Consider the following 18243-nt stretch of genomic DNA (forward strand, 5'->3'; position numbering starts at 1 on the left):
AGTGGTAGCTTTCATTCATATTAGCCACATAGCCTGCCTTTGACAACCTGGTAGTAGTTGTTTCCCAGCTCTAGTCATCATAATTTTTTTTAACACCTTTTCATATTTCTCCAGGATGAAAACACTGACTTTTACACAGTGTGTGTGTGTGTGTGTGTGTGTGTGTGTGTCTGTGTAGTAAATAATTTGTGATACATGCCAGAGGAATTTTTGATAGTAATTATTTGTGGATGTCATTCTCTACCAGTTTTTATAATACTGAACAGAAGTAAGAGATTAGGATTTTGAATTTTTGTTACTGTCACCTAAGGTTTTTTTTGTTTTTGCTCTCACAGAACAATTTGTTTTCTTTGTGCTTGCTTGTGTCCCAACAAGTTAACATTTAATAAATACGTTGAGCACTGTGCTAAGTAGTTTATATGTATTATCTTATTTAATCCTTACAATATTATTATTATTATCTTATAGTATTATAGTATTATTATTATATATATAGTAGTAGTAGTAGTAGTAGTAGTAGTATCTTATTTAATCCTTACAATAACTCTGTGTGGCAGAGTTATTTATTTACCTTCCAGGAAGGTTAAATAACTTGTCATATTGCATCCACATTAGAATGAGTTAAGCATTAAACCCTGAAGATTGGTAGGGTCCATATGAAAATATGTAGATTTGAATTTAATAAAACATTAACACTTGCATAACACGTACGTTTACCTAAGAAATGAGTTTTTCCAAATTGTCGAGCAGTATAATCAGCACATACATTACTGTGTATTATATTTAGGAGAAGTATTTGAATTAAACACTTCATCCTTGCACCTTTCCCATATCCTGCCTGCTGTATGAGTTTGCTTCTATCTTATGCTGCATTTTTTTGTCTCTGTTGCAACCTGCTGCTATTTGGGGGCTCTACAGCAACATACTATTCATGTAGTGGTAAGTTCTCTTTTCTGATTCTTGCTGACCCTGAAGAAGTTAGGAGGCAGTCACAGTGTTCCAGAATGAGATTCATCATGTGTCTTAGGCCCTCCGCACAGCTCCTGCCTGAGCCAAAGCGTGGACATTTTTAGATCAGTAGTAAAAACTCACTTTTACTGTATCACTGTAGTTTCAGTCTTCATGCTGGGTGCTTTTATTAAGAATAAAACAATGAAAAGTAGCTTTTAAGTAGCTTTTTGGTTTTATTTTGGTTTGTTTTTGTTTTGTTATTGTTATTGTTTTTGCTTATTTCCCTAAGCGTCTCATGCTGTTCCACCCCAAATTCTTTCTTCCAATAAATGGATGTATAAAATGGACTTTCTAACAGAAATTTCTGAACTTTGTTTAGGACAAATATGGTCTTGGAACCAGGCTTCAGCGACCACGAGCTGGTGCATCCATTAGTACCCTTGCTGGACTTTCGTAAGTTTGGACATGAAATGACTTTGAGAAGAGCAGATATCAAAATGAATGCTTAAAGAATATGATTTTTTTTTAAAGAAAGAGGGAAGAAAACAGTTGCCAATAGGGAAAAAGATTCTTATACTTCAAAAAGACCAAAACTGAGTGAATATTCTGTGATAGGGGAATACTTCAGTTATTGATATCATAGGCCTTAGAGGATAATTGGATGGATCCTTGGGAAGTTACTACATTTTATCTTTTAGCCTTAAAGAAGGAGAGGACCAGAAAGAGATAAAGATTGAGCCCGCTCAGGCTGTGGATGAAGTGGAACCTCTACCTGAAGACTATTACACAAGACCAGTAAATTTAACAGAGGGTAAGTTTTTACATTCTACATCTGCTTCTACTTTGTTACATGCATTGTGATTTGAGATGTTTACTGGAATAGTTAGTAGTAAAATGATACACTGAAAATAAAGTAGATATAATTATTTATTTAAAGAACTTTATAAGACCATGTGCAGTGGCTCAAACCTATAATCCTAGCTACTCAGGATGCAGAGATTGGGAGCATCATGGATCAAATGATACCCAGTTATTGAGACCCCCATCTCAACCAGTGGCTACATGGTGATACACACCTGTCATCCCAGGTACACAGGGTAGCACAAATAGGAGCACACAGTCCAGGCCGACCTGACATAAGTGAGACCCTATCATAAAAGTAGTCAACACGAAAAGGGCTAGTGGAATAGCTCAAGTGGTTGAGCACCTGCCTAGCAAGCTCAAGGTCCTGAATTCAAACCCCAGTACTACCCAAAAGAACTTTAAACTATCTGTCAAATTTCTGTATTACACTTTTTTGAACAACACTGTTCATGGTGGCATGTTGCTGCCCACATGTAAGTCTGGTTTTGAAGTTCCTATGAACTAAGCCTGGCCTTTCTGCCCTTTACGCTAGTCACCACCCTTCAGCAGCGCCTCTTACAACCTGACTTCCAACCAGTCTGTGCTTCACAGCTGTATCCTCGCCATAAGCATCTTCTGATCAAACGGTCCCTGCGTTGCCGGGTAAGTGTTCTTTCCCATAGAGTTGCCGTTTATACAAAAGGAAAGCAAAAATAATGTAAACCTGCCTGTTATCTGACCAGTGTAGTAAATATAAAAAGCACAGAGACTGTAACAGAGCCCGGGCACTATTTTAAATGCTTTCACTATAAAGTCAAACCTCATAACCCTATGGAGGGTAGGTACTGTTGTCATCCCTGTTTTACAGAGGTATAACTAAGGTATCTGAAGGTCAAATACATACCTGCTAGTCCCTAAAAGAACAGTGAAAAGAGTATATACTTTTTAGGCAAGTAGAGAGGTGTGAAAAACTAACACAAAATAAGCAACTTAAGAGGAAAAAAAACCCAGCATAATCAGGCCTTAGTATTCTATAGAACAAACCACAGTGTTTCATCAAAAAATAAATTGTAAAAATAAACTAAACAAACAAATATAAAAGAAATCTTTTGTAGTGATATACTATTCCACAGAACTTTCCATGGTGACTGTGTCTAAACAGCATAGGATGTAATCCACTAGTCATATGTGGCTATTGAACACGTGAAATGCAATAAATATGACTAGGGCACTGAATCTTTAATTCATTTAAATCACCAGGTCACTAGCAGCTAATGTTGCCCAATAATGCAACTCTAGATTAAAAGAGAGTTAAGAGGTATACCAACCAAATGCAATATGTAGCCTTTATGTAGAGCTAATCCATACAAAACACAGAAAGAAAGAGACCCAGGGAGAACAGGAAGGAGAAGAGGAAGAGGCAAAAAAGGAAAGAAAAATTTATGAAATCTTTGGAGAAATTTAAACACTGGCAGGATTTTTGATGTTATTAAAGAATTGTTCTTTTTTTAAGGACAATAATAGTATTGTTATTTTTTATTTATTTCATGGAGATACATGCCAAAAAATATATGGATAAAATTTATGATGTATATCACAAAATAATCAGGGATGAGGAATGAATGAGTGTGTAAGAGAAGCAGGGTTGGCCATTGTTTGCTAACAAGCTGCTAACTGTTGAAATTTGGTGACAAATACCTAGTAATTTATAATACCAACTGTATTTTTGTATGTTAGAAAATTTCTATAATAAAAACCCTTCTTAAAAAGAAATGGGCTGGGGTCATGGCTCTTGTGGCAGGCACAGGCCCTGAGTTCAAAGCCAGTATTTTGGAGGCTGAGATCAGGAGGATCATGGTTTCAAACTGGCTTCAAGCAGAAAATTCGCAAGACCCCATCTTAATAGCTGGACATGGTGGTACACACTTGCATCCCTAATATTTGAGAGCCTAAGATCAGGAGGATCACAGTTCCAGACCAGCCTGGGAAAAAAGTTTGTGAAACTCCATTTCAACAGAAAAATCTGGTATGCTGAAAAACTAAAAATAGGAGGGTTGGGGTCCAGAACAGCCTACACAAAAGGCAAGACCCTATCTCAAAGGAACCAGAGCAAAAAGGGCCAGGAGCATGGCTCAAGCTGTCAAGTGCCTGGCTAGCAAGCATAATGCCTGAGTTCAAATCCCAGTACTGTCAAAAAAAGAAACCCAAGCGCAGCAAAAAAAAAAAAAAAAAAAAGGAAAAAGAACATAGAATTGGTGGTTCAGCTAGAAAGCATGTGGAAAGATAGATTTAAACCTAATTATTTCAGTATTTACCTTAAGTAGCAACAAAGTAAGATGGGTGTAATGATGCTTATCTATAATCTCAGCACTTGTTATATAATACACCTTAATATAATAATATCTACCAAAAATAAAGCAGTTACCTTCTGTCCTATCAACCTCACTTCTAGTAGTCTTCTCTGCACTTCCACAAATGCAAACCAAAGTGTGCAGAGATTGCTGGGTGCTGGTAGCTAATGCCTATAATCCTAACTACTGAAGAGGCAGAGATCAAGAGGACCAATGTTTGAAGCCACCCTATGCAAATAGTTCATGAGACTCTATCTCAAAAAAACCCAACACAAAAAAGGACTGGCAGAGTGGTTCAAGTAATAGAGTGCCTACCTAGCAAGCTTGAGGCCCTGAGTTCAAACCCCAGTACCACCAAGAAAAAGTGTACAGAGATCACAGTGTATACACACAATGTATACTATAAATTTATTTAAAATGATGTATTAATGAGACATGTTTTTAAGTGCAAGAAACAAATGCATGGCAGTTACATAACTTTTTATGTAAGAAAGGAAGAAAAATTCAGACATGTAAATACAAAAAAAATTGGTGATAATAGCTCATATAATCAGCTATTGGAACAGATTAGGAAAAGCAGAAACATATCCATGCATATAAGAAGATTTGGCATTGCAGGTCATTTGGGAAAGAATGAACTATTAAATTTTGCTTGGTCAAACAATTTTATGAAAAAAAACAAAATTGAGTCCCTACCTCACACATTACACAAAAGTCAATTTCAAGAACACTATAAACTTAAATTGCAAATACAAAAAGCAAAACTTCTAGAATAAAATATAGGAGAATAGTACATAAATAAGACAAATAAGTACACAGTATAAAGTAAAAAATTACATTTTTGACATTAAAAGTAAAATTTTTGCCCTTATCCTAAAGAAAACCTATAAATAAATGAAAAGTCATCGAGTGAGAAGAGTACTTTGTAAGGCATATAATTAACAAAGGATTAATGTCTAGAATATATAACAAACTTTAGCAAATCAGCAAGGAAAAGATAACCCAATATAAAGCCAGGTGCAGTGGTACACGCCTGTAATCCCAGCACCCAGGAGACAGAGGCAGAAGGATCATGAGTTCAAGGGCAGCCTGAGTTGCATAGCAATATCTTGTCTCAAAACAAAAGAAACTCAATATGAAAATAGCCAGTAGATAAGATAATAATATCTAAGTCACGATGGAAAAAAATCTCAGCCAATAAACCTAAAAGATACTCATTCAAACTTACAGAGTACTCACAGAAATGTATATTAAAACTGCTGTGAGATGCCATTTCATAATCAGACTTCAGCAGTTTGGTATTTCTCAAAGTAATAAATGCATACACCCATTGATCTGTTCTTAGGAAACTATCTCACTGATGCAGCTAGACATTAGAAAGTGATTCATGTACAAGAATACTCATTGCTGCATTATTTGTAGTAGCAAAATCATGGAAATCTCCTAAATGTCCATCAGTTTGTATCTAGTTAAAGAAATTACAGAAATCATTACAATGGGATGGAGAGACTCCTGTGTGTGCTTGAATGGAGTTCCAAGATAAGTTAAGTGAAAAAAGCAAAGGGCAAAAGAATGGATAAAATGTTCCCTTTTGAATTATTGTGATAAAAGAAAGATGGTGAATGCTTATACTTTTATGTGAATAGCCTGTCTGTGTATAGTTCACTCTAGGGAGAGGAACCAAGGGGGGAACACAGGTGATGGTAATCTTTACAGTGGACACTATTTTTGTAATGTTAAATAAAAAAATCTTAACCAGTTTTATGTAATACATTGTTTTGTTTTTTGGTGGAATTGGGGTTTGAATTTAGGACTACGTGCTTACAAAGCAGGTACTCTGCCACTTGAGCCACACCTCCACTACATTTTGCTGTAGTTATTTTGGAAATAGGGGCTCAAAACTGTTTGCTCAGGCTGGCCTCAGACCATGATCCTCCTGATCTCATCCTCCCAAGTAGCTAAGATTACAGGCGTGAGCCGCCAGTGCCCAGCGTGTAGTGGCTGTATGTGTTATGTGTGTGATTTGTTTTTAGGAAAGTTAGTAAATAGCACCCAAAAAAAAGAAAAAAAGAGAAAGTAGCAAACAATTGTTACTGTATTTTAAAGCATGGAGTCTAGAATTATACTACTTGGATTTAAATCCTAGCTTCCATTCTTACTGACTCTGTGAAGTTATACAGGCTATTTACCCTTCCGGTATCCCATTTTAATCACCTGTAAAGTGGGAGCATTAGCAGCTATGTACCTTCATCTAACCTCATAGTGATGGCCTCATGTGATGGCCAAATCAATTGAAGCCAGTGAGCACATGGTTCAGCACGTTCAGTAAGTACTCAGTGTATGTAGTTATTTCATTAATTTTTAAGGTTATAATAATTGGTAGTGCGGTTGCATATATCCAGAAATCCAAGGATCATCTGTTATAAATTTCAGTTATCAGTAGTATATATTCTATTTCAAAACATGGCACAATACCACAAAATTCTAGTAAATGCTATCCCTCTGAATTTAGTAGCTCTAAAGATCAGCAATGTATGTTCTTGTTTTCCTCTGATACGTGTATGTTTCTTTTTAGAAATGTGAACATAATTTGAGCAAGCCAGAATTTAATCCAACATCTATCAAATTCAAAATCCAATTGGTTGCTGTGTGAGTATTTTGGAGTTAGTGTTTGGGTTTTTTTTTCCCAGTGTAAAGTATATTTATTCTAGGCCTAAAAAAGGAAAAGAAAAATTGCGTCAGAATGATCCTGCTGTTCTGTTCCGGTTTTAAACTTAGTTATATACCATGAAGTTTGAGGTAAATCATAGACATAGAATCAAGGATGTTTGGATTATACCTGAGGTTCCAGCCACTTGGTTGGCTGAGGGAGGAAGATCACAAATTTGAGGCCAGCCTGGGCAACAAGGGGATAACGTACCTCAAAATAAACAAATAAATAAATAAAAGTTTATCTTTTAAAAAAAAGAATAATCAGTAGTGTTTCAGGGCTGGCACCAGTGGCTACACCTATAATCTTAGCTTCTTGGGAGGCTGAGATTGAGAGGAACATGGTTCGAGGCCAACCCAGGCAAATAGTTCACAAGACCCCCTTCTCCAAAATAACCAAAGCAAAATGGACTTGGAGGTGTAGCTCAAGCAGTCAAGTGCCTACTTTGCGGGCGAGAGCCCTGAGTTCAAACCCCAATCCCATCAAAAAAAAGTGTAGCAGGGATATGATGATACAGTGTGACATGTAGTATATTGATTATTAAGTAGAAAGTTACTAGTGGTTCATTACAATTATAAAACACCTAAGTTTAGGAATAATCTTAGAACATTTCCTGGCACTGATATACAAGTGTTTATAAGAATAGATTACAGCCCAACAATATATTATTGAGACTTGGATTTTATAATCATTTGCCTTCTAGAATTACCAAGTCAATTAAGATCCCCATAAATATATCTAATAAATGTGTAAGGATAACATATATCATGATACATACACAAACATATAGCTCTAAACTCGCTCTGTACACATATAGGTACTGTACCTAAGATGTTAGAAAGAACTTGTTGCCACTTTGGTTTTATCTTGTCTTATGCTGTGGTGATGATTCTTTAAAATTCTTCTTCTCTCTTATCTTTTAATTAACATAAATTGTTTGTTATATTAGCTTTTAGAGAGTAATAATATTTCAAGAGACTTCTGTGAACATTAATGCATATTTTTATTTATTGGTAGCAATTATATTCCAGAAGTGAGAATCATGTCAATTCCCAACCTTCGCTACATGAAGGTTAGTACATGCTTTTTATCAAAAGGCATTGACTGGTCAGTGATATATGCATGTATATCAGTGGGTGACTGTGTGTATATATTTGGCCTGGGATACAGTGAGCAAGATACAGCAAAGCAAACAGTTTGAAATGATAACGAAATCAAGACTTTTAAGTTTCTTTAAGCTAGGATTCTTGCCATCATCACCTTTAAAATGTTTGTAGAAGAAGAAACAGGATGCACGTCTGTAAAGGTGGAATTATAGGTGAGGAAAAGAAAAGCTGATGTTGGACTTCATAGACAATTTTGTCTCTTCTCCAGCCTAGAGATTCTCCATGGTCTCATGTGTGTCTATACATCAGTACCAGGAATCAGCTAGATTTCTTCTTCACCACAGCTCCTCTCTTCCTTGGGTTCCTCATCTATACCACTTCCTCCCACGTAGACACACATACCCTAATAAGTCGTGGACTGTTCTACAGCAGCTCTTTAGCTTTTTCCTTTCATGCTGTCATGAAAGCATTTATCTAGTCCCTATTCCATTTGAAAGAATATTTTGCTGATTTCAAGAGAGTACCAAACAAGAGCAAATAACATTTGAAAGAGTATTTTGCTAGTCTCAGAGAGTACCAAATAAGGACAAATTGCCATGTTTTTCTAAAAAGTCTTAAAAGATTTTTACAGTCTTGATGTGTCATGGTTTTCTGTGTTAATATATCTGGCTAGCCAGTGGTTCCTGTGTTTTGTTTATGAAGGGTTTCTTTTTATTCCTCAGTGCCAACCTAAGTGGGACAAGAATTGTAAACTTTAAACTGTCACTTAAATAATATTTATATACATTCCTCAGAATTTCTGGATCTGGTAACTGACCCTTTTTATCGGCTCTGTCTCCTTTCTTCAGTGAAATAGCAACTCTAGAGAGTATATAACCTAGTAGAGATAATAGGGCTCAGTGATGCAGAAGTATTGATAGGTGTCTTTGCTCTGGAGTAATTGGGGGAGAATTTTATGAAATATCTGGTATAGTGGCTAAGATGGTAGTTATATTGCTTGACAGCAGCATGGCACATGTCTAAGAGATGCTTTTCTTATTCTGTAGGAGAGCCAGGTTCTCCTGACTCTTACAAATCCAGTGGAGAATCTTACCCATGTAACTCTGTTGGAGTGTGAGGAAGGGGACCCTGATAATATCAACAGCACTGCTAAGGTAGGGGCATTTTGTGTCATCCTGACAGACCCTGGGCTTTGCATTCAGTGGTTTCATTTGACCTGGCTTGAATGACTCCACAGTGTCTCTCATTTCCATATTTAATCAGCAAGTTCTGATTCCACCTCCTAAATTTATTTTTATCACTAAACATAATATATATATATATAATTATATTACACATATACTTAATTCATTTATATATATTATAAATATTATAAATATATATTACTGGAGAATTTCCATATCTTTTTCTTTTTTCCTTTGGTTTTTAATGATTTCACCTAACTAGTATCACCTCTAAAGAGAGATGACACTTATCTGTCCTTATTCCTTTTTTAAATAACACAAATAAGCAGCTCCAGTTAAGACAGAGACAGAAATAAGTGCCTGGTACATCTATCCAGCTTAAAGATTTGCTGTCTTTCTTTCTTTACACCACTCCTGATATATTTGTATCTGCAGTCAGAAATGTGGTTGCTGTTGTTTCTGTTAGCCTCTGAGATAGCAAAGTTAAGGCCAAATTGACATAAAAATAAGTTTTAAGAATGTGATGTGAATAATAAAAGAAAAAAAAAATGTGTAACTATTTTCCATGACCATAGTTGTCCCTGTGTCAGAAAATAGTATGTTAGTACTGTTGTTTCACTCTTTTGTTTTCTTTTGATAAACTGTTTCAAATAGTCCAGAAAATATAAAAAGTAATGTACTCTTCATCCCCTTAGAAAAGGAAACAAAGAAAAGGAGAAAAGAAACATTAAAGATAAAATGGGAGTGCCATATGTTCTCTGGTTGAATTCCCCATCACAGCCTCAGTGAAGTAACACTTGACTTTATCATTCCCATAAGTTTCTTTGTGCGTATCTTTTTGTTAGAAATATCTGTATTGCTAGGCAATGTTTTTAGACTCTGCATAAGGAGAATGATGCTGTATGTGTCCTGAAACTTGCTGCTTACTTCTGAATGTCTTGATCAGTGTAATACTTGGCCATATTATGTTGAATGAATGTCCTGCTACACACTAATCCCTGCTGAAACAGACCTGTCTATTCTCCAGGTGGTGGTGCCTCCCAAAGAGCTTGTTTTAGCTGGCAAGGATGCAGCAGCAGAATATGATGAACTGGCAGAACCCCAGGACTTTCAGGATGATCCTGAGTGAGTGAGCTTTTTGTGACCTTTCAACCACAGTTGGCTGATTTAGGATGACCACTTACATATTTGTTTTCTTATCTGGATTTTTGGTTTTTTTTAAATGTTTTTACTACTATATGATAGTTATACAGGGGGTTTTGTTCTGACATTTATTTATTCATTCATTCATTCATTCATTCATTCATTGTACCCTGGTTTGGTTCATCTCTTCTATTATTCTCCTTCTTCCCCCTACTCCCCTTCTTAAAATGACTTCAACAGGTCTTCAGTGCTCCATGTTCATACATGAATAGACAGTATCTCAACCATGTTCGCCCTTCTTTACCCTCTTTATTTACCCTCCTTCTCCCACTATTACCTTCTTTTAACATGACCTGTTTTACATTCCTGCCCTTCATTATTTAAGTGTGTGTTCATTGTTCGTTAGGGTTTGCCTTGGTATTTTACCTGTAAATATATTTTACTTTAATAGTCAAACCCTCTCTGTTACTCTTCCTTACCCTTCCCCCTATACCTTGTATTGTTCAACAGTTTTATCTGGATTTTTAAAAATAACATTTTTCTGGTTTATAAAAATGATTACTGTATAAATTTGGGAAGTATATCTAATACCATGAAGAAGAAAATAAAATTATCCCACCAACAGAGACAAGCATCATTACTGTTTTGTTATCTGTCCTTCCAGATATTTCTTCCATCATTAGAATCATTCTGCAAATAGTTTTTAGCCTTTTTTTTTAACTTAAATATGTTTTCTCAAGTATTTTATTTAATTTTATTTTTTGAATACATGATTTTTTTGTTGGTACTGGGATTTGAACTCAGGGCCCTGCACTCGAGCTGTAGCTCCATCTGAGGGCATAATTTTAATGGCTAATTGACAGGAAATAGTATTCCGTACCTGTAGATTTATCACTGAATTTGCCCACACTCTCATCCCTTCAGGGTAATTAATAAACTTCACTTTATCATACTTAAAAATCAAGATGTTAAAAAAGCAAGCTTTTCCTTAGGTAAAGAGATCTATCCGTTAGGATCTAGTCTAAGAACAGAAATTACATCCATTATTTGAACAAAGTAATGTTAAGGAAATGAAAGTGTTAATTACCCTGATTTTGTCTACACTTTGTACACATGTATTAAGCTCTCACACTGTACCTCATTCATATGTACCAGTTATTATGTGTTAAATCAAAAAATTTCTAAAATAGGGCTGGAGGTGTGGCTCAAGTGGTAAGGCACCTACCTACCAAGTACAAAGCCCTGAGTTCAAACCTCAGTGTTGCCATAAATTAATTTAAAAAAAACACTGTTTGAGATGGGAATTCTTACTACCCTGATTTGATCATTATATATTGTATACATGTGTTAAATTACTGTACTGTTTCCTGTAAAATGTACTATTAAAATAATTGATTAAAAATAAAGAAAAGAGCTATCAAAATTCAGAAACTTGAAAGAGCCCCATGGAGGTGAAACTCAGACCTCCTAGGAAGTGAGGAAGATGCCTGGTGCTGGCATCTCATGGTGGTAGAGGAGGGTGGCATGATACAACTGGTTATACAAGAACTGGACCACTGCAACTGGATTGTGGCAGTTCCTGGGAGAAGAGACATGGCTGGAGTGATGGATGCCCAAGCAAATCACAAACTAAACAAGCTGAAAGGGAAGAGCAAAGCAGTTCTTCTTCCGGGTTTGTCTCCCTTTAGAGTTCCCCATTGACAGAACCTGATAGGGAGCCAGCCTACAGAGCAGAGGTGGGTTTAGTACAATTCCTATGTCACAAAGCAAGAGAAAGGTGGGCTTGGAGCTGAAAAGCAATAGCTCAATAAGCTGACAAAGGGAACATGTTAAGTTTTTTTAACAGAATAGATGAAAAGCTCCCACAGCAGGATATTTACAGAGAAGAGATAACATGGGATGGAGTGGAAAAATAGAGTGAAGGTAAAGATAAAATTAGTTCAGTGATTACTAAACTTCAGTTAACTTCAGGAAACACCAGGGCAGCTGCTTGGTTTTGTTATTCTGTAGTATTCAAGACCCCCACTCCCAGATGATCTCTAGCAGAGAATTTGTTTTTGAAAGCTTCTACATATATGCAAAGGTAAATGTAAAGGGATGTTTGCAGCAACCTCAGTATATGCTAATTGTGGTAAACTCATGATTGAATACTACACAACCATTAAATGGAATGTGGAAGATTTATATATTTATATACACCAATATGGAAAGGTGTTTTATGATGAACAGAGTGAAGAAAATCATGCTACAGAATAGCATGTCTCATTTTTGTCTGTTAAAAAGCAGAAAGTGTAAGCTTATAGAAAAATATGTATAAACACACCAGAGTGTTTACAGTTTGTCTCTGTGTGCTTATGAGCATAATAATGGGAAAGAGTTAACTTTTTCCAACTTAAAATTTTTATGATAGTATTTTACTTTTATAATATTAACAAAATAAATCAATATATTTTGGAGAAACTACTCATTGCTGACAAACAGGATGGTGGTTATATAAGAGATTTCCCATTGTGCCATAAAATGACTAAATCATTAAATCTTAGTGGTTTGGCTGACTTGTGATTTACCTAATATTGTGCATATCTTTCCACAGCATTATAGCCTTCAGAAAAGCCAACAAAGTAGGCATTTTCATCAAAGTTACCCCACAGCGTGAGGAGGGTGAAGTGACCGTGTGCTTCAAGATGAAGCATGATTTTAAAAACCTGGCTGCCCCCATCCGCCCCACTGAGGAAAGTGACCAGGGCACAGAAGTCATCTGGCTCACCCAGCATGTGGAACTCAGCTTGGGCCCGCTTCTTCCTTAAAAGGTTCCCCTGGACAGATCCCAGCTGTGACTGTATCACCACAAACCATGTTAAAATATGGAAGACACTGCTTCATTAGGCCTTGTTTATAATGATGTACCCATGCACTACTGAATCCTGTTCCCAGGAGTGGAACACAGGAGTGGGAACACAGGGTAACTGCTGTTCCTCTTGCTCTCACCTCTGTTGATACCCATGTCTCCCTCTCTGAGCCCTGCATGTTGAATAACAACATAGCTCCATCCCAGTAAAGGGGATGGCTGTTCCTCAGAGTGGCATTAGATTTACCACCTAAGAAACTGACCATGTGTCTCTCCATCTGACCTCACAAAGGATCACAGTCTGACAGACAAAACATAAAGTAACAACCCAAAGGTGGACCTGCCCTTAATGATCCAGTACTGGTCTCAATGTACCAACTGCTTTCTGCATTCCATTAAATGTAATCTAGCAGTCTGAAACCTATCCCTTCACTTGTCATTATGGTTCTCATTTTGCCATAGATTTCCATTTGCCAGAAAAATAGAATTGTCACAGAGTCTTCAGTTTTGTGATGATGGGGAAAACGTGAAATTCTTAAGGCACTTTCATTTGCCCTCTTCTAAGTGAATACAGGACATTTATTATTTGCTCTTACATTCTCAAACTTTTAGGAAGAATATGTAAAGCAAGTAATTACATGTCATATCAAATTCCATTCATTTTAAATATTGCCACACTACTTGGGGGGTTAATGCTGCCAGGGAGGCAGTCTTCATATATCTTACTCCCTACCTCTTCTCCTCTGCTCTGCTCTTTAACTCAAGAATTTGTGCTGAGTATTTGGGACCTGAAAGAAGCCCAAAGAAAACCTGAGTGGACAAGTTCACTTCTGGAATGCAGAAAACATTTTAAAGGTTAGATGTTTTTTAGCATGATCTGAACTAATGTTCTACTGATTTGAAGGGGAAATATTCTCTTGAGTCCAAAACTTTTTATCATATGGTGTATCAAGTAAGACCATTTTGATTGTAAATTACAACAGTTCAGCAAGTAGCCCAGAACCAGTAGCCAGTAGCCAGGTGACCTACTGACAGATACGCTGTACTTGGATACAACTGGAGCTGAGTTGCTAATCTTAATTTCTGTGTTGTTTTCTAACATGAAACTTGACAAAGTAGACCACCAGCTGCACCATTTCTCTTTAAAAGTTAGTGGCCAACAGATTTGGAAGAAAGAAAAATTTCCTGTTTACCTCGGTTTTAAGTCTTTAGTTCAAAAAAAAATCAGATATATAATCGACAATATAGATAGTACCACAGTCCTTGTTTGCTCACTTGAAAGATGAAACTATTTAAGAAACTTTTTTGTGTATATGTGTGGTGCCAGGACTTGAACTCAGGGCCTACACCTTGAGCCACTCCACCAGCCCTTTTTGTATTGGGTATTTTCGAGATAGGGTCTCGTGAACTGTTTGCCTGGACTGACTTTGAACTGCAATCCTCCTGATCTCTGCCTCCTGAGTAGCTAGGATTACAGGCATGCGCCACCAGTGCCCAGCAAAAATTTTTGAAAGACACTAAACTATTCTCAAGCCCATTTTATGAAGTGATATTCCCACAGAGTAATATATGTGCTGCAGTGTGAGGGAAAAAAAATTCATCTCTAACATTATGGTGGTTAATAACTAAGTTGTAGCCTCTTAGGAGTTGGGGCAGGGAGATAATTACATGTTTGGAGATTGTAGAAAGGTTTAACCTTTTGTGACCCCCATAGAGTATGACATTTTTATTTCACTACCTGCTACAGCCTGCTGTGAAACCACTGTTTGATATTTGCCAGTAGAGAAAATGGGCATGAGAGCAGAGAATAACTTTGTACATTTACACATTTGTGTGGACTACACAGTTGTATGGCTGTATGCCTTTATGGCATATAACTGATATTTGTTCCTAAAAGTAATAATGTTGAAGTAATGGGTTTCATGACTCCTGTGTGATACTGAAACACAAAAACTTTTGATCATAGATTTGTTTTTTTTTTTATCAGAAGCCAAATTAACTTACAGAATAACAGAGCCATTGGTTTAATGTTTCCTCAGACAGGTTTTAGTGCAGCTGTTATTATGTGTGCTTGTAGAAATGGTTCAACACCTGCAGCTGGTGAATTAGGAATTGTATCTGTTACCCTTTTTGTATTAGATCAGGTATAAGGTTTTTAATGCTAGTCAGTACACTACAGCAGTGGAGTTAGACATCCTTAGCACTTGAAACTATACTTTTGGAAACTTTAAGGCTAAATTAATTTGGATTTGTAATCTGATTCACAACCAAAGTTTTCTTTTGTTTATAGTGCATATTATAGGCATAATAAACTAAATGTCGTAAATATTTGTGAAGAAACATCCTTTTGGTCCCTTTTGGGAATGAGAGGCACTCCTTGATCTTTATGAATAACAGGTTTCTGTTTTGCCTTATTGCTTAGTGTAGTGAAATAAAGCAGACAAACCTTAAGTGTCTTTTATTTCATTTCACAAATACTGGTTGGAAGTAGCATGAAGTTAATTAAGCAAGTTAGTAATGTGCAAATCAACTGGCGATTTCCCTTCCATTTATTTTTGAATTAACATACACTAATAATACAAGGGGATTTCACTGTGATGATTCTGTACATACATACAGTGTATGCTGAACATGCTCACCCTCTCCCATTATATGTCTGTTCCCCCTTCCCTTCTATTTCTTTACATGAACTAAGCTAAAACGTTACACCAGGTTACAGTTTACAGTTCACTGTAACATCAGATAGGTAGTGATTGTCTGAGCTCTTTATATACATGTTCTCAGAATCATTATGTAACTGTTACATATCTACCATCTTATTTCTCCTGGGTTATTGCTTACAAAGTTATCCTTTCAAATACACAAAATGGTACAACCTGCACAAGTAGACATTGATCCATCTTGCCTTGTACCCACCTAACTCTTCCCTCTTGTTGCTGTAGATGAATTGTTTATGGGGTTCCTGTCCAAACCAGCCCCACCTCTGACCATCAGTCTCATCCTCTTACCTATTCAAGGACATCACATCAGTGGCTTCTGCCAGCATGTGTGTATAAGGTCCTAGAGGACCTGAAACTTCCCTGACCTCAACCTCCCCAAATCCATATCTTATTCCTCCTCATACCCAGTCCAGCCTAGCCACAGTAGCTGCCCTGCTCTTCCTCAGTCACCTGGGCAGGTTGCCTGTCATGGCATTTACTTAGAAAGCTCTCCCAGAGACACAGCTCACGGCCTCACCACAGTCAGGTCTTGGTTCAGATACTAACTTCATGTCTTCCCTGACCATCCCACTTAATGTCAACTGCCTTCCTCTAAACACATTTTCTACCTGTCCCCCTTTTACCACCACAGCACTAATCACCATCCAATATACTGTACACTTACTTCCTTTTCTGACTCAGCCTTCTGAAACATAAGCTCCACTAGGACGGAAATTTTTTTTTCCCAATTCTGTCTGAGGATTGAACCCAGGGACTCTCACTTGCGAGACAAGCACTCTACCACTTGAGCTATGCCCCTGGCCCCTTGAGTATTTTGGGGTTTTTTTGTTTTGTTTTTGAGATAGGGTCTTCTAGCTGCCCAAGCTAGCCTCAAACTCATGAGCCTCCAACCTCTACCACCTGAGTAGCTGGGATTATAGGTGTGCACCACCACGCCTATGTTAAAATTGCTATATCTGCAAAGCCCACAACATCTAGCAAATGTAAGCACCCTATCTTTTTCCTTTACATAGATCCTGATTTTCTGTTAGAATTTTTCAAAAGCAGTTCACAAAAAAACAGACGGGAAAGCACAGAGATTTCCCACTATGGACATATGGCACCACAGTAGTACACTGTTCTAACTGATGAGCCTATAATAACACATTATCACCCAAAGTCCATAGTTTGAATTAGCAGTCATTCATGTGGCACATTCCCTGGGTTTAAATGACAACTGATAGTATCGTATAGAATAGTTTTATAGTATACAGAATAGTTTCACTGCCCTTAAAATCCTCTGTTCTGCTTCATCCCTTCCATATCCCAAACCCCTGGCAAAGATTAGTATCCTTTACTGTCTCCATAGTTTTCTTTTTTCCTGAATGATATAATTGGAATCAGACAGTATGCAGACTTCTCAGACTAACTTCTCGACTTAGTAATATGCATTAAAGGGTCTTCCACATGTTATCATGGCTTGATAGCACATTTCTTTGTAGCAGATGATTTTATACCATTTTTTCCATATATACTATGCCTCTTGTCAGAAGCCAAACACCTGCTTACTTGATTTGTGCTTTCTTGTGGTATTTTCTCCACCTAAAATACTCTCCCTATCTTCACAATCAGGGTTACTTCTCTGCTCCCACCTAAATGTGATCTTAACTCACAACACTGTACCTCTCCGGGGTGGTACCTCCGTTTTCCTTGCATTCTTGAGGTGCGTGTGCATAGCTATTCCTTTACTGAATTGCAAACTCCAGATCAGAGCCAAATCCAGGCTCTTGTTTCTCTTACACTCCATTTAAAGAGCAACCTAGAACAAATTTTAAAACTCAGACCTAAGTTGTTTACTGAGTTGCAATTCAGCCATGTACATCATATGACATTTTCAGTTAATGAGCAATATATATTAAGATTTTATAGCCCAGTGAAGTTGTGACCATCTTAAGTTTGTTACGCTTGCACAAAGATGAAATCACCTGGCAATGCATTTCTCAGAGTGTGTCCCTGTCATTAAGCAACCCAACTGTACTCTTACCATTTTCTGGTGGTCAGGGACATTAATAGTACAGTGAGTATATTTCACTGTGCAACATTTACACAAAGTAACAACTTTAAGTGTTAAATGAAAGTAACATTAAATAATATAGAACAGAAACAATGGGAAAGTTGTTTCTTTCTTATTCTCACACCCCTCCCCTTCTGATTAAGTCAAGGAAAAAGTACCAGTACTATTATGTTTATAACATCTAAAATGGCCTCATTTTTTAACATGTTTTCACAGACAACAACATCACTTCTAAATAACACTTCCATTTTCTTTGTACTTTTGAAGGCTACATCTAAACATATACAATTTTCCATTTGCAGAAGTGTTAGAAATGTTTCTCATAAATTTAAGA

At 36.8% G+C, this 18243-nt stretch overlaps 1 protein-coding gene across 2 annotated transcripts in view; it reads left to right on the forward strand.

Annotated features, from left to right (window-relative positions):
• Positions 1-15587, forward strand: part of Dctn4 (dynactin subunit 4) — a 31688-nt gene extending 16101 nt beyond the window's left edge. Inside the window, exons 6-14 of one of the 2 annotated variants that reach the window (XM_074076635.1) lie at positions 919-939; positions 1331-1404; positions 1650-1762; positions 2348-2457; positions 6721-6794; positions 7873-7927; positions 9008-9115; positions 10173-10270; positions 12882-15587. In XM_074076635.1, coding sequence (XP_073932736.1) covers positions 919-939; positions 1331-1404; positions 1650-1762; positions 2348-2457; positions 6721-6794; positions 7873-7927; positions 9008-9115; positions 10173-10270; positions 12882-13095 — 867 coding nt within the window. In that variant the 3' untranslated portion in view covers positions 13096-15587. The remainder of the gene's footprint in view (positions 1-918; positions 940-1330; positions 1405-1649; positions 1763-2347; positions 2458-6720; positions 6795-7872; positions 7928-9007; positions 9116-10172; positions 10271-12881) is intronic. The other variant, XM_020180220.2, reaches the window with a different exon arrangement.
• Positions 15588-18243: the final 2656 nt, after the last annotated feature.

The sequence above is a fragment of the Castor canadensis genome, chromosome 6, assembly GCF_047511655.1.
Source record: "Castor canadensis chromosome 6, mCasCan1.hap1v2, whole genome shotgun sequence".
In the NCBI taxonomy this organism is placed as follows: domain Eukaryota; kingdom Metazoa; phylum Chordata; class Mammalia; order Rodentia; family Castoridae; genus Castor; species Castor canadensis.